The sequence below is a fragment of the Cydia pomonella genome, chromosome 10 (genome assembly GCF_033807575.1).
Source record: "Cydia pomonella isolate Wapato2018A chromosome 10, ilCydPomo1, whole genome shotgun sequence".
NCBI lineage: Eukaryota > Metazoa > Arthropoda > Insecta > Lepidoptera > Tortricidae > Cydia > Cydia pomonella.
This window is the reverse complement of record NC_084712.1, coordinates 21,354,147-21,380,234: the sequence shown is the minus strand read 5'-3', so window position 1 is coordinate 21,380,234 and position 26,088 is coordinate 21,354,147. Positions and strand designations below refer to the sequence as shown.

At 37.8% G+C, this 26,088-nt stretch overlaps 1 protein-coding gene and 1 long non-coding RNA gene across 3 annotated transcripts in view; one reads left to right on the top strand and one right to left on the bottom strand.

Moving 5' to 3' along the window:
* Positions 1–25,695, bottom strand: part of LOC133522387 (protein penguin) — a 28,969-nt gene extending 3,274 nt beyond the window's left edge. Inside the window, exons 1-7 of one of the 2 annotated variants that reach the window (XM_061857706.1) lie at positions 25,677–25,695; positions 23,631–24,130; positions 22,201–22,606; positions 20,733–20,860; positions 18,859–19,024; positions 16,000–16,176; positions 14,930–15,161 (exon numbers count right to left, since the gene is read on the bottom strand). In XM_061857706.1, coding sequence (XP_061713690.1) covers positions 14,930–15,161; positions 16,000–16,176; positions 18,859–19,024; positions 20,733–20,860; positions 22,201–22,606; positions 23,631–24,130 — 1,609 coding nt within the window. In that variant the 5' untranslated portion in view covers positions 25,677–25,695. Of the gene's footprint in view, positions 1–14,929; positions 15,162–15,999; positions 16,177–18,858; positions 19,025–20,732; positions 20,861–22,200; positions 22,607–23,630; positions 24,131–24,209; positions 24,358–25,676 lie in introns of those variants that run through there. The other variant, XM_061857705.1, reaches the window with a different exon arrangement.
* On the top strand, positions 6,373–11,201 carry LOC133522388 (uncharacterized). Its single transcript, XR_009800052.1, has 2 exons — positions 6,373–6,708; positions 7,371–11,201. It is a non-coding gene; the product is annotated as an uncharacterized LOC133522388 (long non-coding RNA).
* Positions 25,696–26,088: the final 393 nt, after the last annotated feature.

The window sequence follows — 26,088 nt, the reverse complement described above, 5'->3', positions numbered from 1 at the left end:
CCATTTAATGAGTTAATTAATTGTAGTTAATTACGCCATAACTTTTCTACTCAACGCCAGATGTCGCTCTAAAGCAAAATTCTACTTGACGTAAAACATTTATACATAGCGGTAATCTCGTCAGTCTTACTCCATCATTTTAAAAAGTATAGACTAGTTTATGGATTTCTAAAGTTATGTCAAGATGACTCTGAATGTAATATTGTCAACAATAATTGTCAAAACACGCAATTTAAAATATTCAACATTGTAATTACAAAATAGTATATTTCTAATACGCTATAATTTTCTCCAATCGAAAGGCACTCCATTCCATTGATCTCAGAGAGTATGCTCCTTGATGATCTTCACTATTCATGGGGTAGGTAAGATAAAAGTATTATTTTTTCTCGTATAGCTGCTACGTAGCGTTCGACTCCATGGAAAATAAAGGCTCCAAATTATATAAAAAATGTAGCATATATACAAAGTGCAATTTAGATAGTATTCCAGAAAAAAAAGCGCCAATGTAAATGCTGAAAAGTTTCCTATCGTATTGTCGAACAAATTCATATCTTCTGATCTTCTGATCTTAAGTTTGGATTGTCCTACCTAATCATTTTACATTTTATTGTTTTCAGAACAAGAATTATTTTACTTCCCACTGTCTATGTAAGGGGACTTAGAGCGGATTCATACTTTACTATACGTGTCGTGTCGAATGATAGTCCCTATGTCAGTTTCTCCAATTCTATTTTGCGTAGGATAAGTTAAAAAATAATTAAAAATATGTGTTACCGTATTTTTATTCGTGAAATGTTACCTATATTTCTAAGTTAATGATTGTACTATACTTCCAAAAATATGTCTGACAGACATTTTACATGTAAGTCATTTTTCCATGTAAAAATGAACTGTTATAGGGACCATCTTTTGAATTTATGATAATTCATTCATATTTTAATGTACTTGGGTAATATTGCAGGCATTATATCAGCACCAAATAAATGCTGTGAACCAGATATATAAAGTGTTTTAAGTGGCGAATAACGTTTCCAAATCGCATTTTCTTTTGACATATCTTTCTTTTTTCTTTTTTTTTGCTCTTTTTTTCACGACCGGTTTGGCCTAGTAAGTCGATGATCCTGGGTTTGAATCCCGGTACGGGCATTTATTTGTGTGATGAGCACAGATATTTCTTCCTGAGTCATGGATGTTTTCTATGTATTTAAGTATTTGTATATTATATATTATTATGTCGTTGTATGAGTACCCACAAAACAAGCCTTCTCGGCTTGCCGTGGGACTCAGTCAATTTGTGTAAGAATGTCCCTATAATATTTATTTATTGTTATTATTATTGTATGTCCGGTAACAGAAGTAACAGAACTCCCCAGGAGCACTCGGGTGTGTAAGGTCGCTACTTCCCAACTTATAATAATTGTTATTACTTTCAGCATTTTTAAGTTGTTCATCGGACACTGAGGCCATTGAAGTTTCAAGCTGGCGGCATCAAAATGGAGTACCTAGGTACTGTTTCAAATAAATGGGTGGTAAGTAAGTACATTTGGTGAAGTGGAACTGCTGATGTTGATCAGAAACGGAACTCTTCCACGCGCGTGATTTGTCTTCTTTGTTAAGTTTGTAGCGAGTAAGTTTCAAGTACCAAGGTTTTTAGGAACCTTTGTGTCAAGGTAAAGGTCTGACGATGGGTTCCATGAGGAAGCGAGGGAACACCTCAAATCTTATAGGCATATAGTCATTTTGGATTTTCATCAATACCTTAAGCTTTTTCATTTCCACTAGTGGCATTTAATGAAGTGGAACTACTGATGTTGACCAAAACGGAACTCTTGAACGCGCGAGATTTTTCTTCTTTGTTTTTTTTTATGATATAAAAGGCAAACGAGCAGACGTCACACCTGATGGTAAGCAATTACCGCCGCCCATGGACACCTGCTAAACCATAGGGGTTGTAAGTTCAGTGCTGGCCTTTAAGATTGGAATACGCTGTTTTCTTAAAGTTTTAAATGTCGTATTGGTCGGGAAATACCGCAGGCGACAGATCATTTCATAGTTTAGCTGTATGAGGCAGGAAGTTTCTAGAGAAATGCACAGTTGAGGACTGCCAACCATCTAAGTGGTGAAAATAAAAATGTTGTAGCGTAGAGCGATGACGAAAAGAGGCGGCAAGGATTAATCCGAGCAATTCGATGGAACACTCGCCGTAATAGATTTGTCCTGATAAGTTTGTAGAAAGTAAGGTTGTTAAGAAACATCTGTGTCTAGATCCAGGTCTGATAGATACCTCAAACCTTATAGAAATACATATAGTTTTTTTTTGGATTTACATCAATATCCTTAGGCGTTTTATTTAAAAAAAAGCTACATTTAATCAAGTGAAACTGCTGATGTGTTCCAGATTGGAACTTTTCAACGCACACGTTTTGTATTCTTTATTAAGCTTGTAGTGAGTAAGGTTCTTAAGGTGTACTTAATACATCAATGTCCAGTTCTGATGATGGGTTTCATGAAGAATCGAGAGAATTCCTAAAATCTTTTAGGCATACATGTAATAATTTCTGGGATTTTATTTACATATCAAGCATTATTATTAAAAAAGTGTCATTTGACTAGAAGTAACAGCTGATGTTGACCAGAATGAAACTCGCCAACTCGCGCGCGATTTGTTTTATTAGTTAAGTTTGTAGCAAGTAAGTTTTAAGTATTAAGGTTTTTAGGAACATTTGTGTCAAGGTAAAGGTCTGATGATGGGTCCCATGAAGAATCGAGGGAATTTCTTAAATGCTATAGGCATATATGTAGTACTTATTGGATTTTCATCAACTTTTATTCACAAAAGTGACATTTGATGATGTGGAACTACTGATGTTGACCAGAACGGAACTCCAAAGCGTGCAATTTTTCTTCGTTAAGTTTGTAGCAAGTAAGGTTCTTAAGAAACATTTTTGTCAAAGTACAGTTCTGATGATGGGTTTCATGAAGAATCGAGGGAATTCCTAAAATCTTTTAGGCATACATGTAATAATTTCTGGGATTTTATTTACATATCAAGCATTATTATTAAAAAAAGTGTCATTTGACTAAAAGTAACAGCTGATGTTGACCAGAATGGAACTCGCCAACTCGCGCGTGATTTGTTTTATTAGTAAGTTTTAAGTATTAAGGTTTTTAGGAACATTTGTGTCAAGGTAAAGGTCTGATGATGGGTCCCATGAAGAATCGAGGGAATTTCTTAAATGCTATAGGCATATATGTAGTACTTATTGGATTTTCATCAACATATTATCAACTTTTATTCACAAAAGTGACATTTGATGATGTGGAACTACTGATGTTGACCAGAACGGAACTCCAACGCGTGCAATTTTTCTTCGTTAAGTTTGTAGCAAGTAAGGTTCTTAAGAAACATTTTTGTCAAAGTACAGTTCTGATGATGGGTTTCATGAACAATCGAGGGAATTCCTAAAATCTTATAGGCATACATGTAATAATTTCTGGGATTTTATTTACATATCAAGCATTTTATTAAAAAATTGTCATTTGACTAAGTGTAACAGCTGATGTTGGCCAGAATGGAACTCGCCAACTCGCGCGCGATTTGTTTTATTAGTTAAGTTTGTAGCAAGTAAGTTTTAAGTACTAAGGTTTTTAGGAACATTTGTGTCAAGGTAAAGGTCTGATGATGGGTCCCATGAAGAATCGAGGGAATTTCTTAAATGCTATAGGCGTATATGTAGTACTTATTGGATTTTCATCAACATAATTATTATCAACTTTTATTCACAAAAGTGACATTTGATGATGTGGAACTACTGATGTTGACCAGAACGGAACTCCAACGCGTGCAATTTTTCTTCGTTAAGTTTGTAGCAAGTAAGGTTCTTAAGAAACATTTTTGTCAAAGTACAGTTCTCATGATGGGTTTCATGAACAATCGAGGGAATTCCTAAAATCTTATAGGCATACATGTAATAATTTCTGGGATTTTATTTACATATCAAGCATTATTATTAAAAAAAGTGTCATTTGACTAAAAGTAACAGCTGATGTTGACCAGAATGGAACTCGCCAACTCGCGCGCGATTTGTTTTATTAGTTAAGTTTGTAGCAAGTAAGTTTTAAGTACTAAGGTTTTTAGGAACATTTGTGTCAAGGTAAAGGTCTGATGATGGGTCCCATGAAGAATCGAGGGAATTTCTTAAATGTTATACATATTATCAAGTTTTATTCACAAAAGTGACATTTGATGATGTGGAACTACTGATGTTGACCAAAACGGAACTCCAACGCGCGCAATTTTTCTTCGTTGTTAAGTTTGTAGCGAGTAAGGTTCTCAAGAAACATTTTTGTCGAAGTACAGTTCTGATGATGTGTTTCATGAGAAAGCGAGGGAACTCCTCATTCTCCTCAATTCTTATAGGCATATAGTCATTTTGGATTTTCATCAATATCTTTAGCTTTTTTCATTCACATTAGTGGCATTTGATGAAGTGGAACTAGTGATGTTGACTAAAACGGAATTCTTCAACGCGTGAGATTTTTTCTTTTTTTGTTTGTTGTGATATAAGAGGCAAACTAGCAGACGAATCAACTGATGGTAAGCAATTACCGCTGGCCATTGACATCTGTTACACCATAGGGATTGTAAGTGCGGTGCCGGCATTTAAGATAGGAATACGCTCTTTCCTTAAAGTTTTAAAGATCGTATTGGGCCGGAAATACCGCATGCGACAGATCATTTCATAGTTTAGCTGTATGAGGCAGGAAGTTTCTAGAGAAATGCACAGTTGAGGATTGCCAACCATCTAATTGGTGAAGATATAAATGATGTAGCGTAAAGCGGTGACGGAAAGAGGCGGCAGAGATTAATCCGAACAATTCCTCGGAACTTTTAAGTTTGTAGAAAGTAAGGTTCTTAAGAAATATCTGTGCTAGACACCAGTGTCTAGTGTCTAGGTCTGATGATGGACACCTCAAACCTTATAGAAATACATATAGTCTTTTTTTTTCATCAATATCTCTAGGTGTTTTATTAAAAAAAAAGTTATATTTGATCAAGTGGAACTGCTGATGTTGTCCAGAACGGAACTTTTCAACGCACGCGTTTAGTATTCTTTATTAAGCTTGTAGCGAGTAACGTTCTTAAGGTGTATTTATATCAATGTTCAGTTCTGATGATGGGTTTCATAAATAATCGAGGGAATACCTGACATCTTATAATTTCTGGATTTTTATTTACATATCAAGCATTTTTATTAAAAAGTGACATTTGACGAAATACAACAGCTGATGCTGGCCAAAATGGAACTCGCCAATTCGCGCGCGATATGTTTTATTTGTTTATTTTGTAGCAAGTAAAGTTCTTGAAGACCTTTGTGTCATAAGGTCTAGTTCTGAGGATGGGTTCCATGAGAAATCGAAGAAATTCCTCAAATCTTATAGGCATACAATACATACAGTAATGTTTGGATTCTCGTCAACATATCAAGCATTTTTATTTAAACAAGTTAGTGATATTGACCAGAACGGAACTCTTCAACGCGCGCGATTCTTATTCTTTGTTAAGTTTGTAGCAAGCTAGGTTCTTAGGAAAGATTTGTGTCAAGGTCCAGGTATGATGATGGATTCAATGAGGAATTGAGGATTTTAAATCGATTTGAATTCTCAATTGGGAGGAATTGAGGATTTTCGTCAACATATTTATCAAGTTTTTTTTATTTGAACAAGTGACATTTGATGAAGTGAAACTGCTGATATTGAGCAAAATGGAACTCTTCAACGACAAGTATTTTACCTTAGGCGTTTTTTTTTATTTTATTTCGTTTATAGCATGTAAGGCTTTTAAGGAACATTTGTGTCAAGGTCCAGTTCTGATGATAGGTTCTACGAGAAACCGAAGGAGCTTCTCATATTGTATAGGATAGGCATACATATAGTCATTTTAGGATTTTCATCAATATTACACGCATTTTTACTCAATAAAGTGACATTTGATGAAGTAGAATTGCTGATGAAGAACGGAACACCTCAACAACTTCCAGATTCTTTATTTTTATTACTCTCCTTTCTTTTTCATTATTCTTAGAACAGGTATTTCTACTAAGTGAACCGAACTGCTACTATTAAAAGTAGGTAGGTAGGTAGGTTAAATAGGTTAAAACTGTAAGGATTATTATGTGTAAGTAGTCTTTATTTTAATTAAACATAGGTAAATAATTCTATTTAAGTATAAGTATCTTTAAAAAAACATCAATCGACTCTTATCTGTCACTAGTTCCAGTTTCAGAGTATAAAATCCGGGTACACAGCCACGGCTAGCCGGGTAGCCAGACAGTTCGAATACGGACAAGTTATTGTGAATAAAAAATCTAATCGTCTTGCAAAAGTTATTGTTATAAATGTATAGGTTAAGATAATTAGGTAAAGACAATGAATAATTAAACGTATTATAAATTGACACCAATATCCATCAAATAGTATAACTAGGTATGCTAAGAGCGGGCTTCAGGCCATTACGTCGCACCTTTAGAATGAAACTAATTTGACTCAAAAAGTACGACTACTTTATATATGTAGTTTGGTAGAACAGTAAGAACTCACTATATGTGTCTCTTTTTCATGCGGTGAAATCCCCCCCACCCGGAAAGGGTAGCGACGCCCATTTTATCGACTCTCGAGTCGACTCCAATCTGATACTAATAGCAAGTAAGTACTTACTTAGTAAGCAAATTGTAGTAGTCATCCCTTCTTAGTAAACGGACGGAAGTATTGTAAAGATACTACTTTTTAACCGACTTCAAAAACTTTTTTTTTGTATATATGTTAAGTAAGATCTTCGTCATTTCTGAACCAATGTTGAAAATTAGTTATTGTTTGAAAGTGGGTATATAGTTCCAAGATGGTCCTTTTGACAAAACCACGAGGAATTAAGGGAACTTCCCAAATCTCATAGGCGTTTTTTAGTTTTATCAACAGACCAGGTATTGCCATTCAAAAAAGTGCTATTTGAAGAAGTGGAACTTCTGATCAGGACCAGAAAAGAACTCTTTAACGATGGGTATTTCACGCTAGACGATTTGTCTTCTTTGTTATGTTTGTAAAGAAGCTACTTGCTTAACGAGGTTTAAAGAATATTTGTGTAAAGGTCTAGCTTACATCATGGTTTCCATGAGGAATTGAGGCAACCTCTCAATTCTTGATGGAACGTAAAACTGTTTATTGACATAATTGTCGATAGGTATCCCATCTGTTCTAATTTACCCCACTTGACGGTACTTACATGAAAAAAAAACTTCTCTTAAAAATAGGAAACCTACTTCAAACATAGGTATTAGAAAACAATACAAAAACTGTTATTGTATTTTCAGAAACCATACGGAAATAATGAGGATGCATCGACATAAGAAGAATCGAACATGGGCAAGATAAAGTTCAAGAAAAAAGCAAATATAATGTGTACTTGTGTGTAGTCAAAGAAAGTTGAAAAATAAAGCATAATTAATGGCCATAGAATACAGAACCGATACACGAACATTAAGACTATTAAAAATAGACATATAGGTTGATCGTACTACTCGAACTAATGTATTTCTTTTGTTCAATTATATTATTGCATTAAAGTTAGATTCTCTAGATATATATTATTCATAGGTTCTGTATTCTATACGAATTGTTTTAGTGTAATTATTGTACTAAATACCGTTGACCGCCTGTCAACAGTATTTATTTCTACATTACTATCACAGAAGATTTTAGGTCCTACAGTAGTTTTTGAATTAGTATTTACTATGGACAAATATTGCGAAATGTGAGTTTCTACCTAAAATATCAATCTTTTGTGAACGTGGTGTAGAGTATATACCGCCTAAGACTGAAGTAGCTACGCGGGCAACGTTTTCAAAATAGAATCGTGTTCATCGACCATGAAAAATATGGTAAAAATAATTAGGTACCCGTAGACCCGCTGGTGAACACTGTTTATGATAATGATAACACTTAAAATAAACCCCGTGGACCCACCAGGAGAACATATTGGAGAGACTAGAGATAATACACCCCTTTAAGGGCGGTCGCACTCGGCATTGACATCTGGCGTCTAGATGGCGGGTGGACCTCAGCGAATTTCAAAGAAATATTTATAAACATCCAATGACGTTCGGCTCGGACACCAGATCTTCAATCTCCTGATTCCTGTGGAGTCTCCAGGTTCTATCCTCTCCACGTGTGAGTCCTAGGATTTTTCGCGCTGCCAGACTCGGGCACGTAGTCCAGATGGGTGAGGATCGTTCAGCCTGGAGGGCGTACTCTGAAGTTCCAAATGGCCGAAGACCGTCTAGACGTCCTAGGTAGGTCCCGCTGGAGAGACGAAATGCAAAAAGACCTTAGCGAACTCGGCGCCGTCGACTAGATGGAAACGGTTTGGGACAGAGAAGCGTGGCGGTCTTTGGTGTCGGAGGCCAAGATCCACTTCGGGTCGCTGCGCCATAGCAGTAAGTAAGTATTTATAAACATACTGTACCTTCTGTGTACCTAACCCAAAACGAGATATTTAAGAAAAAGTCCACCCGCCATTCTGACGTCAGGATTGCGGTTGGACCTATGAAATCTTGCATTATACCGCACTAAAAGTATGCAGTTATATGGTACAGTCGCCACCAGATATATCGGAGTGGCCGAGGTGCTCAAAGATCTCTAAACACGCACTCTAACCTCTTGACAGTAGAGGCATGTTCAGATATTCGTGGGCACCTTGGCCGCTCCGATATATATGATGGTGACTGTACCTTCAGTGTACCTCTGTAAATAGAAATAGAAACCGGTGTACCTCTCCCCAAAACAAGGTAGGCTAAGCTCATGCACAATATAGCTGCATACTTTTAGTGCGGTATAATGCAAGATTTCATAGGTCCACCCGCCATCCTGCCGTCAGGTTGGCGGGTGGACCGTTTTGTAAAATATCTCGTTTTGGGGAAAGGTACACTGGTTTCTATTAAAGGTACACTGAGGTACACAGAAGGTACAGTCAACGTCAAATACTTTGTAGCAACCAAAGTAACCAAATAGTTCGGTACACCGTATATTTAGTATGGTGTACCGAACTATTTGGCCACTTTGACTGCTACAAAGTATTTGACGCTGACTGTACAATATGTTTATAAATATTTCTTTGAAATTCGCTGAGGTCCACCGCCATCCTGACGCTTACCATATATCTAAGGACCGACCTTAGGGGCAATAAGGATAGTGCTAGTTCAGTTGTGTCATTCACAAATTCGAGCCAATCGTGCTGTCTAACGCAGCTAGATGCGATCAATCGCGTGCGTAATGCGAACTCGTCAACCAATCACGTTGTGGTACTTGTGACGTTAGACTACACGTTTGGCTCAAACTCGTGTGCGTAACACCGCTGTACTGGCCCCATTCTTATTGCCCGTAAGGCCCGTCCTCAGATATATTATGTCAATGACACAGTCGCGATTTTAAAAAATCACATCGCTTCTGCTACCAAATTGTTGAGCATAACGTTTTCCTATCCATAGGTTCCATCTGTCCAGTAGGATCCACCATCTCGATCCACCAGATTGAAGAGATTGTTACTTAACTGATGGATCGAGATAATGAAACCTACCGAATAGAGCGGGTCGATTGGATATAACAAAGTACGCTTATATGAAACGCTACTCCGGTGTGCGAGTGAGACAGTCAGGCCAATTTGAACTTGCATTTGACAGAAAACTGATTGTCTCCATCAAACGCTACCAGTTCCATTGCCGGCCTCTTCGCTGCCTTCTATAGTGGTTCAATCTTACCTTGCTTATGAATAAAAAGGGGCGTGCACACCGATATTAGAGTAATATTGGAATCATATCAGTTAGTTGCGGGCGTCTCGCTCGCACAAATACATGCGTATAAGTGCGAAATGAACGCACGAATGACAGCTAACTGGTATCATTCCAATATTATTCTAAAATTGGTTTAATGTCAGTTGCACTTTCGAATTGGCCTACATAGCGATTTCCTTAGCCTGTACACCGGATCGGCGTGTGGGCCGGCATCTAGCTAATGTAAAGCCCCCTCATTAGGTGCTTTTAGCCTTTTGAACGGCAAGAACACCTAAAGATGTGGTGAGAGAAAGCCGCGCGTCCCTCATGCACTGCACTAGCTTTACAGCTTGCATTGCGACCAATGTATGCCGCTCACCGCCCCGCCGGTCGCGTGGATCCAATCCGCGGCCCTAGAAGACGTACTTTACATATAAACAAGAGCACGCGAGCATTTTGCGAGTTGTGTATGTGTACTTGTGTTATCTAGGCGCACAAACGGTTACAATAACAAGAAGTGTACACCGCGTGTGCAGTCCAACACGGGAGCACGGGTGCGATTCGAAAATAACGCGCTAGCGACGCATTACGACATTGATACTTTACCCTTTGAACGCCATAACAAAAACGTTACTCACATGCCAAGGTCACGGGCGCAAGTGAGCTTGAAAGTGCATGAGTATTACATTAGGGACTTTGACAGCGATTATAACAGCTATAATCATTAATGTGTTCATGGCCCTTAAATCATGTCTAGTGACGGCGCCTTTAGGTGTTCTTGACGTTCAAAAGGTTAAGGGCGTTTGCTAGCTGGCGCTAGTGCACGGAGCGGGCAAACACGCACAGGTGCCTTTGTAAGTAAAATCAGTCGCACGCGTCCGCGCCAGTTAGCGTTGCTCATACTGTAAGCCGCACGCCCGCTCCATGCACACGCGCGACGTTGCGGACGCCCTATGCCCTAAACCTTACTTGAAAGTGTGAAGGTTACTCTGACAGCGGCTATATCAGCTATAATGTATTTATGACGCTTTGAGCATAGCTAGTTACGACGCCTTAAGGTATTCTTGGCAGCTGGCGCGAGTGCACGGAGCGGGTGCACGCGCGCGGGTGCCTTTGTAGGTAAAATTCGTCGCATGCGTCCGCGCCAGTTAGCGTCGCCAGTTACTGTTTTTCGTTAACCCGCTCCAGCTAGCAAACTAATCGCAAATGGTCTGAGATTGGCCATGCATTCCCTTATCTGGATCTGGATGCACCTATTCACCAATGCTTGCTTTAAAGTAACTTGTCGACTCGTCCTGATAATATTTGTGCGACCGTGAAGAAAATCTATGCCGTCACTTATTTTTCAATTTATATGAAATAAAGATGTTAAATGTATTCAAAAGTTTTTATTTAATAAGGTATGTATAAGTGCTCTGTGCATCCGCACCAGCTAGCGGTGCCCTTAGCAAACCAATCGCAAATGGTCCGAGATTGGCGCAATAACCATGCATTCTCTTTTCTGGATCTGGATGCACCTATTCACCAATGCTTGCTTTAAATTAACTTGTCGACTCATCCTGCTAATATTTGTGCGACCGTGAAGAAAATGTATGCCGTCAGTTATTTTTCAATTTATATGAAATAAAGGTGTTAAATGTATTCAAAAGTTTTTATTTCATATGTATATATAATGGAACAAAATACAGCTACTATCTTAGCTTGGCAAGCAGTTAAGAGTCGCTGATGCTTGTAATGTATTCACTGCGTTAATTTTAGGTTTAAGATTCTTTATTCTGACTAAGAATTTGACAATTCACTTACATGAGAACTTAAAACTACACAATTTAATCCTGCTTCATATGGCAAACGAAAGGAACGTTGCTTTGAACCGCGACGCAATCTCAAATGTTTCACTTTTACACAATTTTCCTGCAGAGAAACAAAACAAGTATGTACATAGTACCTTTTTACGATTTATTTTACCGTAACATATAAACTTAGATTTATTTTCTTGCTGCTAATTATGGTACTCCAACTACTCCATAAATACATTTACTTACCTACTTATTGCTTAGGAATCTTATTTCATGTTTAATAATAAGTTTATATAACGTTTCTAGCGGGACATAACGCAAACTTTAAAAAATGTAATGCTTTTTCTACCTTTATCACTCGAATATGTAAGAGCAAGAGAGATAAATAGACGAAACTTACTAGTTCAAGGTAACCACTCGTTTTATTGTCAAAGTTCCGAATTAAACAAACTTATTCTTCGGTGACATTTTTTAGCGTTTATAAGCGACTATACGGATCCAGCATTTGCCGCTCATTCGGTTCTCCTATTGCACGCAAGATGTCAGTACTAGAGAGGATTTGAAAAATCATAATTAAGTAGTTTAGTGCCATTTATTGAGCGGTAATAATTTAAAAATATATATAAATTACTTTTTCATTATATTTCAGGCATGCAAAGTGATGTAAATGGTTACAAAAGTAACTCTATATGAATGACATTTTTTAGTTCCAGTTTACGCCGCAGCGCATGATCAAAATTATTAATATCATCTTCCCTGGACACTTTCGGTCTTTGGTGTCATATAAGTAATTAATGCTTAATTGAAGACCTTCCAAATAGGATATGACTCAATTGTATATACCAATAGTAAAAATTACCCAAACTGCTACCAAGGCTCCATCTAGTGCCAGGTAGAACAAACAAAGCGGCATTTTCCACAATTAATTAACGAAAAAACTCGTTTTATTACCGCCCCTGCAAGCATTTGAGTGCAAGTATATATATATTAAAATACCTTATAAAAATGTCTTTTAAATGAGATATATGGCTTGAGTATACAAGCAAGTTTCAGTGTTTAATAGCAGTATTTTTAATTCAAGCATATGTTATATCAACTAATTCCAGCCCTGTACGTACTTAAACGTAAGTAGTGGTAAACAGAAATCTAGAATTTCTCATATTCTTTCATACAAAACACCTAACAACCGGCTACATAACAAGTACTTTGTAAAACAACAGTTTATATTCGCCACTCTTTTTTTTAAATTGCTCAGTCCCTGCACGTTATCCAAAGTTGGTGTCATACAATAAAATAATGCTAAGAGTAAACCCTTTCAAACGAGATATGTCTCAACAGTATACATCCATGGGACAAATTGCCCATTCTCCTTTACTGTGGCTAGTGGCTATAAAGTTTTCTTTGACAATCCATCTCCAATAGGAAATATTACGCGAACCACTGCGTAGGGGGCGCCACTACCACAATCCTTCAAAATCGGAGGGTCTACCGCGAAACAAGAAAATCATTATTTCGTTATCTAGCCTCTCTATCACTCTTGCATATTCGAGCGATAAAGACGCAGATAACTAAATTACTTTTTTCGCGTTTCCCGGTAGGCCCTTTGTAAACAAACCGCCCTGATACATCAATGTCATATTTTATTATCTGTGAAAACTTGTCAAAAACTGTATACGGCACAGTATGTATATGTTACTCTTTTTTTGTTAACAATTATGGCCTATATGTTACTTTATGGTTTACTAAGGTGCTAGTGCTGCATTCTGGCCGCAGAACATTGCAGTAATACGGGAGTATTACTGCAATAGGGATATTGGATAACAATTTACGATTATATAAAATAACCTCATATTCACTTCGTTAGGCGGCCGGTACACTTGTAAGTTTTACTTACGTAAGTAGGGACACAACTATACTATAGAGTGAGAGATGAATATCATTATCTCATTCTAACAAATAGCTTAGTAAGGACTTACTTACGTAAGTAAAACCTACAAGTGTATCTCAAGCCTTACAATCACAATGGTACCTATATTCGATCATCGATGTTATTCTCTTCTGAGATCCTTAATTCCACTTCCACGAAAGAGTCGAAATTAATTGTCAACATTAAACGAAGTGTATCATATTTCGTAAGACAATACAGCTGCCAAAGCCTATTAGTTCGGGCGGGGACCGTATGATTTACTACGTCATCGGATACAAGGATAAGCCCCATGACAACAATACATAAAAGTGATGCTAAGTTTGGAAAAACTAGTAAATAGAATTAGAATTGGCCAAAAGCACGAAAAAAAGTATGGTTACAAAAAAAGTGAAATTGACGTCATCTGATACAAAAGATGTGACTAATGGCAACAGATAGGCATATATAAATGTAGCTTCAGAAACCACTCGTTTAAATTAGGTGCAAGTGGCCCTAAGAAACTAATCCTTGCCTATCGAAAGCACAGCCACCACCAGAAGCGCCATCTAGGGATATATTACCGAATTAATCCACAAAACTTACCTATCGAAAGTACAGCTGACAGCATAATCGTCTTCTCGCTGATCCAGAACTCCGGATCAGAGCCGATATCATTCATAAGTGCAAACAATATGGCTTCTCGTAACTCTGCTACGCAAATGGCGGCGTATTTCTTGAGAATTAACCGTCATCAGAGAAGCGCCATCTAGGGATATATTACCGAACTAGTCCACAAAACTTACATATCGAAAGTACAGCTAACAGCATAATCGTCTTCTCGCTGATCCAGAACTCTGGATCAGAGCCGATATCATTCATAAGTGCAAACAATATGGCTTCTCGTAACTCTGCTACGCGAATGGCGGCGTATTTCTTGAGAATTAACCGTCATCAGAGAAGCGCCATCTAGGGATATATTACCGAACTAATCCACAAAACTTACCTATCGAAAGTACAGCTAACAGCATAATCGTCTTCTCGGTGATCCAGAACTCCGGATCAGAGCCGATATCATTCATAAGTGCAAACAATATGGCTTCTCGTAACTCTGCTACGCGAATGGCGGCGTATTTCTTGAGAATTAACCGTCGTCAGAGAAGCGCCATCTAGGGATATATTACCGAACTAATCCACAAAACTTACATATCGAAAGTACAGCTAACAGCATAATCGTCTTCTCGGTGATCCAGAACTCCGGATCAGAGCCGATATCATTCATAAGTGCAAACAATATGGCTTCTCGTAACTCTGCTACGCGAATGGCGGCGTATTTCTTGAGAATTAACCGTCATCAGAGAAGCGCCATCTAGGGATATATTACCGAACTAATCCACAAAACTTACCTATCGAAAGTACAGCTACAGCTAACAGCATAATCGTCTTCTCGCTGACCCAGAACTCCGGATCAGATCCAATATCTTTCACAAGCGCCGGCAAGATGGCTTCCCGTAACTCTGCGACTCGAATGGCGGAGTCTTTCTTTGAGGTGCCGCTCCGGAAGCCTTCCTCCAGGAACTTGATGAGGCTCGGGTGGAACGCGCCCGGGTCCTTGGGCTTCACTAGCCAGTGGAGCGTCTGGAAGTAAACATTGTATTTTAATAACAGGTACATACGTTTTCAGTGTTATCACATTTATGCGGATTTGTTCCAGAGAGCTCTTTGTTTGTGAGAGAGAGAGCACTATGCACGTATATCTGGGGGCACGGTAGTGTCCCGCCAAGACGAGAAAAGCGAAGCGCAAGGGTACTACCTACCTGTTCTCAATGCCGGATTTAGAGGTCTGGAGGCCTCGGGGCAACAAATGAGTGGAGGCCCTCTGGCCCCAAATTATTTTCCAAATATAATGGACAATTTTCCGAAGTCTCTATGGTGGGGGCCCCTTTTTTGTGGAGGCCCCGGGGCTGTAGCCCCGGTTGCCCTCCCCTAAATCCGGCCCTGCCTGTTCTCGAAGCGCTTCGTCGATTTTTTGAACCCTCATAACTTGGGTTGGATTATACCAGATAAACAAAATTCTCGGGATATAAATGTATTGACAGTGGACTTATTAAGCCTAAAAAAATTCAATTGCATAGCTTTCATACTTTAGATTTTATTCATATCTAAAAAAAAACGCTTTCGTCACTGACTCACTGACGGATAATCATCAAAACCCTTAGGCTACTTCCTGGAGCCCTAGGAAGCTGAAATTTGGCATGTAGGATAGTATTAGTAAACAAAAACCAAAAAAAATCAACAAATCGTAATTGTTTGCCCTTAAGGGGGGTGAATCCTTTATGATGATAAATACCAACATTGTAATACGATGTAGCAATCCTGACTAATCACGTAATCACCAAACACCGTTATCAATGTAGGAAACCCTAATTTCACCGTTACTTACAGGCACGTGTAGGCGCTAGAAATGATATATTACCATGTTTCCCCAGTGGTCCCTCGCCAGGTCGCGCACGTGGGGCTGCAGGGCCGACACGATGGCTTTCCGCACGAGCACCGTGTCGTCCACGGCGTCGAAGATGGCCAGAAGTAGACGGTAGCCAGTTTTATGCTTTGCTAGGGCCACTGCGTGCTCTTTCACCACTTTCAGGATAGTCTACAAGCAAAACGTTAAAACAGTAGGTTCCACATATTAATGTCTTGGATGGAACCAAGGGAGTCTTTATAGACCGCGAGCCAGGAACAGATTTCCATGACCAATCGCCTTCCGGGCGAAAACTTGTGTAGTGGTTAACGGCTATGTGTGATGAACCCTCGTGGACGTCAGCTGCCGCTCCGTTGGTGGCTTGAGAAATGGCAGCTACCGAAACCCATTAAAAAAATGTCATCGGCTCCCGTTTGATATTTTGTTAAATGATAGCTCAGATGCTATTGTTAGTAAAAAAATCGTCAGCCGGTTATATCGCGGTGGTAAGAACGTCAGCTGGTCACATGAACTTGTAAAAAATAAGCGCTTTACCTTTTTATGTCAGCAGTAACAAATTAAGTGAGTAAGTAAGTAAATATTCTTTATTGCACCAACAATTATACATTTTACATACATGTAAAACTACAAATGAATTTTAAAGGAAAATAGAACCAGGTAACAAGTAACAACAGGCGGTCTTATCGCTAAAAAGCGATCTCTTCCAGACAACCTTTAGGTAGCAGGAAATCATTAGGCAGGATTATTTATTTTGACACTTGGAGAGACTTTACACCTCCAAATTTTATTAGTATTAGTACTCTGACATTGGGGACCTTTTACATCTCCAGATTTAATGTGTTTTTAACCATAGAGACTATACATCTCTATTGTATTGTATTAATTATTTATTTTAAGATTATAATGTAATGTATTGGCTGTTGTATTTATAAATGTTGTTATGTATTTTTCATGTCACTATATGATGTTACTATAAATGTTGTATTGACTTGTAAAAGAGCCCTTGAGGCCTACTTGCAGAATAAATTTTTGAATTTTGAATTCATTAGGTGAAATATCTCAAACGCTATAAACGGATTACGCAATTTACATTACGCATACTTTGCCGCACATAAAGTGGTAAGGCGCGTATTTTTTACATGTTCATTTTACAGCTGACGGTCTTTCCACCGCAATACAACCGGCTGACGGTTTTTATTTTATTTAAAACAGCATCTGATAAAGTATCCGGGAGGCGATGACTCACGAAATATGCTTAATGCTACTGACCCGCGGTCTATTAGTCTGTGATGTTTCGGTGAATTTGGTGTATCTGCGTTTATCCTCAAGGTATTTTTAGTAAAAATACTTCTCCCCTTTCCAAATTCGATCAAAAATGTATACCGACGCCGTTAAAGTGATATGATAGGCGTTACTACGCGCCTTTCTAAGTCTTAAGTAAAGAGAGAAAGTATGGGAGGGGGATGGATAATTTCACGGATGGTTCAGTAAGCGTCGACAGCTTTAGTTAAAGTGATAGGACCCGTCTTCGAAGAGGTCACAAGTTCCATTTATGCTCGACGCGGTGATCGTCTCTTTGATGACAATGATGAAGACAAGCGAAATAGCTCTTTATGTTTATATTCAGAGAATAAGTGTTTCAATCATAGGTCTAGAATGATGCTAGCTCAATTATTGAAGAGTGCAAAAGAGAAGCCATCACGTATATGAACATTTCATGAGTACGAAAGAGGTAGATTATAAATGAAAAAACGTGACCACTTCCGAGCCTCAAGCGGCCGCTCAAATGTCCCAGAACAAAAGGATAACGGGCTAGAAAATACGAAGAGCTGTATTCAGGATACGCTGGGCCAAGGGCGTTGCCAGCCGATGACCAAAGGGAGGGGGAGGGGCAGTTAGAAAAGCAAAAATATTACGCAAACACATGGTATTTCAGAATTAAATACTTCAACAAAGAATACAAAAGAAAAGACAGGCCCGTTCACATAATTCCGACCGGAAATTCTCGTTTGGTGTGCCTCTGTGGAATGCTACAACGAGATTGGTTGATGAATTCGCATTACGCGCGCGATTCATCACAACTAGTTGCGTTGGACTGCACGCTTGGCTCGCATTCGTGCTGGCACCATTCTTGGTCTCTACGAAGTAATATAACTTGCCGACCGGTCTGGCCTAGTGGGGACCCTGCCTATGAAGCCGATGGTCCCAGGTTCGAATCCCGGGAAGGGCATTTATTTGTGTGATGAACACAGATATTTGTTCCTGAGTCATGGGTGTTTTCTATGTATGTATATCATCACCTAGGACCCATAGTACAAGTTTTGCTTAGTTTGGGGCTAGGTCAAATTGTCCCTAAATATTTATTATTATGAATATATAAATCAATGGCTTCCAACGACAGTTGACATCTCTAGTTTGAATCAAATATCAAATATCAAACATTTATTCAGCAAATAGGCCACAGGGGCACTTTTACATGTCCATTTTTACAAACAATAAATTAAAAAAAAAACAATTACAAATATCGAATCTATGAAATAATAAATACTTTATTAGAGATGTATACTGTCTCTAAATGTCTAATTACACAAAAAAAAACTATGATAAAAAAATAAAACCATAAAATACTAAAATTCTTTAGAGATGTATAAGTCTCTAAGTGTCAGAGATAAAATATAAAAATATATATTAAATTATCCTTAGAGATGTAGAGGGTCGCCAAGGCTTGAATTCTTATATAAATAATTAAAAGACAAAAAAATTAAAACAGACAAGAACCGAATGAAGTGTCTCACGTTAATGTCACTCAAAAGTAAAGTTACATACTTTAACGTATGTACGTAATGTAGTTACCTTCTTGTCCTTGTTGGAGCCCTGCCACACACAGATGCTGGCCGCATTGGCGCCGGGCAGGGAGTTGCTGAGCGGCACTATGAGCGGCGCGAGTGTTGTCAATAGTTCCGTTCGTTCCTCGTCGCTGCATTCTCGGATGTAATCGTATAGCACGGAATGGAGCAATCTGTGGAACGAATATAATAATAATAACAGACGTTTATTCAAAAAGTTAAAACATAGGTAGGTAAATAATAAAAGTACACAATAATGCTTACAAACTAATTGAAAAGGAAAGTTAGTGGCTCAACTAATGTCTGCGCCAAAAGGCCTCGGGACACAGCAGCCCTAAATACTTCCAGCAACGGACGCTGTTATTCTGCCAACGCTGAATTTGTATATCTAGCTAAGGACAGCAGAAACATTTACACTATTTATTACATTTAGGACAGGAGAGCAAAACCGAACAATGCGCAGTGGTAAAAAAAGTCCTAACTTAACTAAATTTAAATATCTTTAGAACAGGTCACTCATCCTAAAGTGTATGTTACTTTCTTTTGGAAGTCCAGTAAATATGCCTCGCAACGTAGTTGGAAAACTGCCAGGGACTTACTGTTAACTACTGGTGGCGGCAAATTGTTCCAGCATTTAGACGCAGCATAGCGAAAACTGCCTCTAAATGACTATACTCAAATATAATATAGATATATAGAAGTCAGTAGGTCTAGCACAGGAGCGGTGCAACAGTATCTATTTTATTTATATATATGTATGTTTATGTTTGTGTATTTCTTATGACTGTATTGTGTTCGTACATGTATCCATTGTATCACATATACCTCATGTTTTTGCACCGTCTACAACTTATCTGCTTTGCCTAAAGGTTGACTGGTAGAGAATGCCTTACGGCATTAAGTTCGCCTATTGTACAGTGTGTTTTCTTATGTGCAATAAAGATTAAATAAATAAATATCTCGCCCGTGAGATAGACTACCCGTTCCTCTCTAAGTAATAGAGTGGGAAAAGACGGGTAGTCTAAATCGCTATACTTTCGACTTTAAAACTTGAGTGACCACAGTTTAAATACACATAATAATATTTTATTTTTATTTTATACTACGTCGTAAGCAAATAAACATACAGCCCGCCTGATGGTAAGCAGTCTCTGTAGTCTATGTCCGCCTGCAACTCCAGAGGAGTTACATGCGCATTGCCGATCCTAACACATCGCACCCTCGTTTCAACGAAGTTTGTAGAATAGGGTTGTTTCCAATTTTTTGAAACGCTTGTATTACGTTCTATATTAACTAAAAGTTGTCCTAAAATTCGACTATTATACTAAAAACGGCTTTAAATATGTTAAATTAACAAAATATATTATGACGGATGCTTTCGCGCCCAAAACGCTCTTTGAAAATTGTGTGACGTCACAGTTTACGGTTTGACACATAACTACATACACACGTAGAAGATACGAGCTGTCAACTGATATTTGTCATTTGTTGTTTATCGCCTAACTGTCAACAGTGTCAATCCGAGAGTTGTGAAGTCATCAGAATCTTCAAAGACGTTTCGAGTTTGGTCACGTGACGTGTGCTAAAAGATATTTTAAAATCAATATTTACAAAAATATGGTCATTACAGGTCCCCTAAAAGTAGTTTAACATGTTCTTATAATCCCAAAAAAAATTATTGGGATACAGTTCTGCCCTAAGATTTGTAGATGAAAACAACCCTATTGTTAGAGAGCTTTTCCACCTTTTGTATTAAAACCATTTTGTAGTTGAGAATCAACAAGTTATGTAATTGCATTTCTTTTAAGTTTGCTCTACAAAAAATACCAATTTTAGGGCACCCATCGTTGATACATTTGATAGATAAGAAGTAATACTTACTCTCCATCATGCAGATTCTTGTTCAAGATCTTCTGAATGTTGGCTTGGCAGGACTGCAGGATGGCTGTCTTCATCTCCGGGCTGTCCTTATATGTGTCACTGAGGGTATGCACCTTGTTGTCCTTCGTCTGAAATAAATAAACATAATTTATTTAAAACACATATTTCATGGTTACATTCATATAAAACAAACACTTAAAAATATTGATTGTTAACATGTGCCTGAACTAGGATTCCCTGTGTTCCAGGCGCGAAATATGGCAAATATTGTTCATGAAAATTAATTTCACTTACAAAAAAGACAATATAATTTAGTAACTTAATACTATAATACATTAATCGACATGTATATAGAGTCAGACCAAGTTAGAGTTATACCAAGATAACACTGCAGCGATTTTGATAGCACAGACTGTGAAACTGTTATTTTTATAATACGTCGGTGGGAAACAAGCATACGGCCCGCTCGATGGTAAGCAGTCTCCATAGCCTATGGACGCCTGCAACTCCAGAGGTCTTACATGTGCGTTGCCGACCCTAGCACGTACACGTATGTATTTATACATCTTAATTTCATAGAAGTTTGACGTTTAAAATAACACGTGCATAGTCTGTGTTATCAAAATTTCTGATCTTTGTCATTTGAATTAGATGTGCAATGACAAAGTGTGTCAAAGTCATAATTAATACCAAATTTCTATGAAAATATGAGCTTCATAATAACGCTCCCTCAATTTGTTTTGTTCAAGTTAGTGCAAAGTGAGCTTAGACAGACTAGACAATTTTGGAACTTCCCAGAAATGTGGCTTTCCATCACAGAAGGATACTAATGCTTCAAGTGCAATAAGGGTGTTTTCATCTGAAATTCCAACAGAAATTCTAATAGAAACATCCTTATTGCAGATGCAGCATAGGGACTCTTTTATATGGAAAGCCACACAGTAGTATAGTCTGGCAAACACAACTTTTCAGTCAGTAAGAACCAGGAAAAGCTAAGCTAGCGTAAGACAAAGACAGTATGATTCTCACTGTCTATGTTTGAAATGAGAGAGTCCTGGGCCAAACTATAGCTAAAGAGAGTCATGCATACACTTACATTTTAAAAGCCAAACCATGAAATATGGACCAAATATCAACTTCCTAGCATTTTCTGATGTATTTAAAAAACTGGACAAGTGCGAGTCGGACTCTCCCACCGAGGGTTCTTACTTTTTTAGTATTTGTTGTTATAGTGGCAACAGAAATACATCATCTGAATACTTAACTTACTAACTTAACTAACGTAACTTTTTCAATAAACGGCTTTATTCTTATTATGGTTATTAGGTACATAAGATACAGCCTTTACCACTATTTTACAGCAATATAGCAAATTTTTTAAATGCATGTTGTCAAAAGATGACAGCTTGCTGGGCTTGCCATTGGCCCAAATCCTTTTCATTCTACGGAGAAATACGTGCAAACTTACATTTTTGTATATGTCACCATAAAACTCCTGCTGCATATGTTCCTTTTCCTTCTTAGACGCAAACTCGCCATACGCATAGTCCAATACGGGCGCACTAACAGTATGCGTAGCCAACGAGACAATATGTCCAAAGAACTTATTAATAACTTTATGACGAATACTATCTGATCCATATTTCAGTATTCTTTTCACAGCATGGTGACCATATTTCGACTGCACCATAGGAACCATGAGATCGAGGAGTTCTTCAGTTATTTCGTTCCTGATGTCTTCTGCGCTGTGCTTGAGAAGCACTTGGATGACTCGGCTCAGGTCGTGGGTGAGGGCTATGGCTTTGTATTGGCCTTTGAGTAGCGTGTGAAGCTCCTTGCAGGTGCTTAAGCGGAAGTCTGGCTTTACTACTTTCCTGAAAGGTTAAATTGCCTAAAATAATATTGTATTTAAAATAGGAATGGAAGATAAGATAGATAAGATAAGATAAATGTTTATTTGCAAGAATGTAGGTACATAGGTTACAAGATGTTAGGGTGATTATTCGGGTTTCCATTTACATTCAGCGATTTATTGGCATGCAAAATTGTGTCGCATTTTATACACACAGTAAATAAATGTCAACATATCATAAGAGACTAATTAGCAATCATAACACTGTCTTATATAAATTAGAAATACATACATCACATTCATTTACAATTAACTTTTTATATATAAAAATATATACCTTAAGGAAAGAATAGTGTATAATGTAGTAATAAACATGAGCTAGGATACAGTACTACATTGATGGGTGAATGTGTGTGACCATTTGAAATACTAAGAGATGATGGATGAATAGCAGGGTCCATACTGAGCGAGCATACGCGCGAGGGAATTTCCTCATGCACAATACGGCCAGTGTAGTGTAGAAGTGCCTCGGTCGAGGCGGCGCGTGCATATTCCTGGCATGTCTACACTGGTCGTATTGTCGTGAGGAAATTGCCTCGTGCGTATACTTCAACTTTTCAATAATACTTCAAAGATATACAGTGTAAACTCAATATAGCGACACTCAAGGTACCTGATGTTTTTTGATGATATAGACAGTTTTCATTGTATAGAGAGAAATTAATATTAAAGTAAAGCAACTACATGGAGTGAATCATTATAATGAGTGACGTTATATGGAGTTTACACTGTATATAATATATAAATATTTATAAACACTTAAATACATAGATAGAGAGAAAATAACCATGACTCAGGAACAAATATTCATGCTCAACAAACAAATAAATGCCCTTACCAGGATTTGAACCTGGGACCATCAGCTTCGTAGGCAGGGTCTTTACCCACTAAGCCAGACAGGTTGTCAAATCTTAACTAAATCATATTTTAAGCAATCTATGGTCTGAGTCATAAAAGATAAACTATGAATGTATTTAACTACAAACCTCTGAATCTGGGCAGCAAGCAGCTTTGCCTTATTGGCAATCTCAAACACTTCAGCGGAAGTCTTAGCTTTACGTCTCACCAGACGAAGCTGCTTTTTTTCCTTCTTCATCTCTGACCATTTTGGCTTCTCACCACTGTTCTGATCTTTGACAAACTTATTGTTTGCTCCTTTGCCGAAATTCCCCTTGACTTTTCCAAATTTATTAAATTTATCACCTGGCTTTCCTTTCTTGAAATCTTTCTTAGGCCCTTTGAAATCTTTCTTAGGTCCACTCTTGAAATCTTTCTTAGGACTGTTTTTGAAATCTTTCTTAGAAGCAATCTGAAAGTCTTTCTTGAACGAGTCTGAGTTCTGTTTCGCTTCTGCATTTTTTGGTTTCTTAATATTCTTTTCTGCGGTTTTAGATTTATTATCCTTCGCACCTTCTGTGAATTGAACTTTCTTTTTTTTGGGGGAAGGAGTGTCGCCTTCCCCGATTTTTCTTTTCATTTTCTGCATCTGAAATAAGTTTGTTTATTAATATTTTGAGGTTAACATTACCGATAGGTTATGTCTGCGTGTTATTTATTGAACCTACCTTGTAAGTATATGTTATTCTATGTCCCAACAAATTTAGGGCCTATATTCACAGAATTTAGTAATAACAGAAAAAACTGTTAGTAAAAAGCACAAAATCACATGTGGAAATGGAAAGAAAACTATGATCGCCAATTCCTCGTCTGTCAAGAAGTTAAACTGTCAATGTCAAAAATGAGTTTGAGTTGCTCAGTCAGAGACAAAGAATACAATACTCCATAGACATACAATATAACCAATACTCACTGTCAGAGATGAGAAAAAGAATCAATAGGGTTGTTTCCAATTTTTTGAAACGCTTGTATTACGTTCTATAATAACTAAAAGTTGCCCTGAAATTCAACTTTTATACTAAAAACGGCTTTAAATATGTTAAATTAACAAAATATATTTTGACAGATACTTTCGCGCCCAAAACACTCTTTGAAAATTGTGTGACGTCACAGTTTACGGTTTGACACATAACTACATACGCAGGTAGAAGATACGAACTGTCAACTGACATTTTTTGTTTTTTTTGACTACCTTTATTGACAAGTTATTAAAAAAAAATTATATAAGTAATACAATTAACTAAACTAAAACTACTATATAAAACTAAAAATCTAAATCTAAAATGGGCCCCCGTGGCAAGGTACCGAGGATGCTGGCAGCATTTCCTCGCTGGATCGCTATGCTCAAGCGTTGGGCGAGGAAGCTGCCAGCTCTCTTATCCCCGGTCCCATCCACCAGTCGTTTCGCCAATTGCCGGTATAGGCCCTGCGCTGCGGGGCCCCACGGACCAAGAGTCTCGACTCCAAATGCAACAAAGTTGTTTTTTTTTTGTTCTGGCTTTTGTTAAACTGACATTTGTCATTTGTTGTTTATCGCCTAACTGTCAACAGTGTCAATCCGAGAGTTGTGACGTCATCAGAATCTTCAATGACGTTTCGAGTTTGGTCACGTGACGTGTGCCAAAAGATATTTTAAATTCAATATTTACAAAAATATGGTCATTACAGGTCCCCTAAAAGTAGTTTAACATGTTCTTATAAACATTGCAGTAATATTGCCTATTATTTAGTAGAAAAAGTATTGTATACAATGTAAGCATAATAAAGCTTTTCAATCTCGTACTTAGACCACTCAGCAAGCCTATACCAGGCTAAGGGATATATATTTCCCACATGCGGCTCTTCAAACATGTGTTCTATTTTCGATGAGTAAGACTGACATTCGATTGTCATTTTTTTACTGTCAGCCTGGTAAAGGGTTAATACATACGGTACTCGATTGAAAAGCTTAAGTCTATATTGTCTCACGATACAATTTTAGGGTTTCATTAGGCATATCAATCACGCCTCACGCCATTCATCTTTTTCCTATGATCGATTTCTTGTCCATTATTGGGGTATTTTGTACCTTAGCCCATCGAAAAAATAAAATAAAACTTGTTTTTCAATTGCACTGTATTTCAGGATCTAAATACCTGCGGATATCGGACACGCCGTAAAGTTTATGCGACCTGTTATTATAATTTAGAGCTTCACATATTCTGCACATTTGCGAAGACATAGTTCCAAAGTAGCCATGCTCGTTAACGACTTTAAAATGATTCCTCCAAGTGTGATAAGAAAGCAATTTAGTAACGTTTTTGCTGATAGCATCTATTTCCACTGCTAATTGTTCGGGCGTCTTAAAATTGTCTATATGTAGAAAAGAATTAGGCGGCAATAGTATTTGGCAATCTTCTAAGAACGGACCAATGAAGACTGGTATCGCACCTTTGCCGTAGGCATGATGAAAACTCTTTTCTGTTATATATTGTCGACATTTTGAGTTTTCCATTACTATATAGAACAAGTATTTTGTCAAGATTTTGCAATCGGAGCGGAAATGTC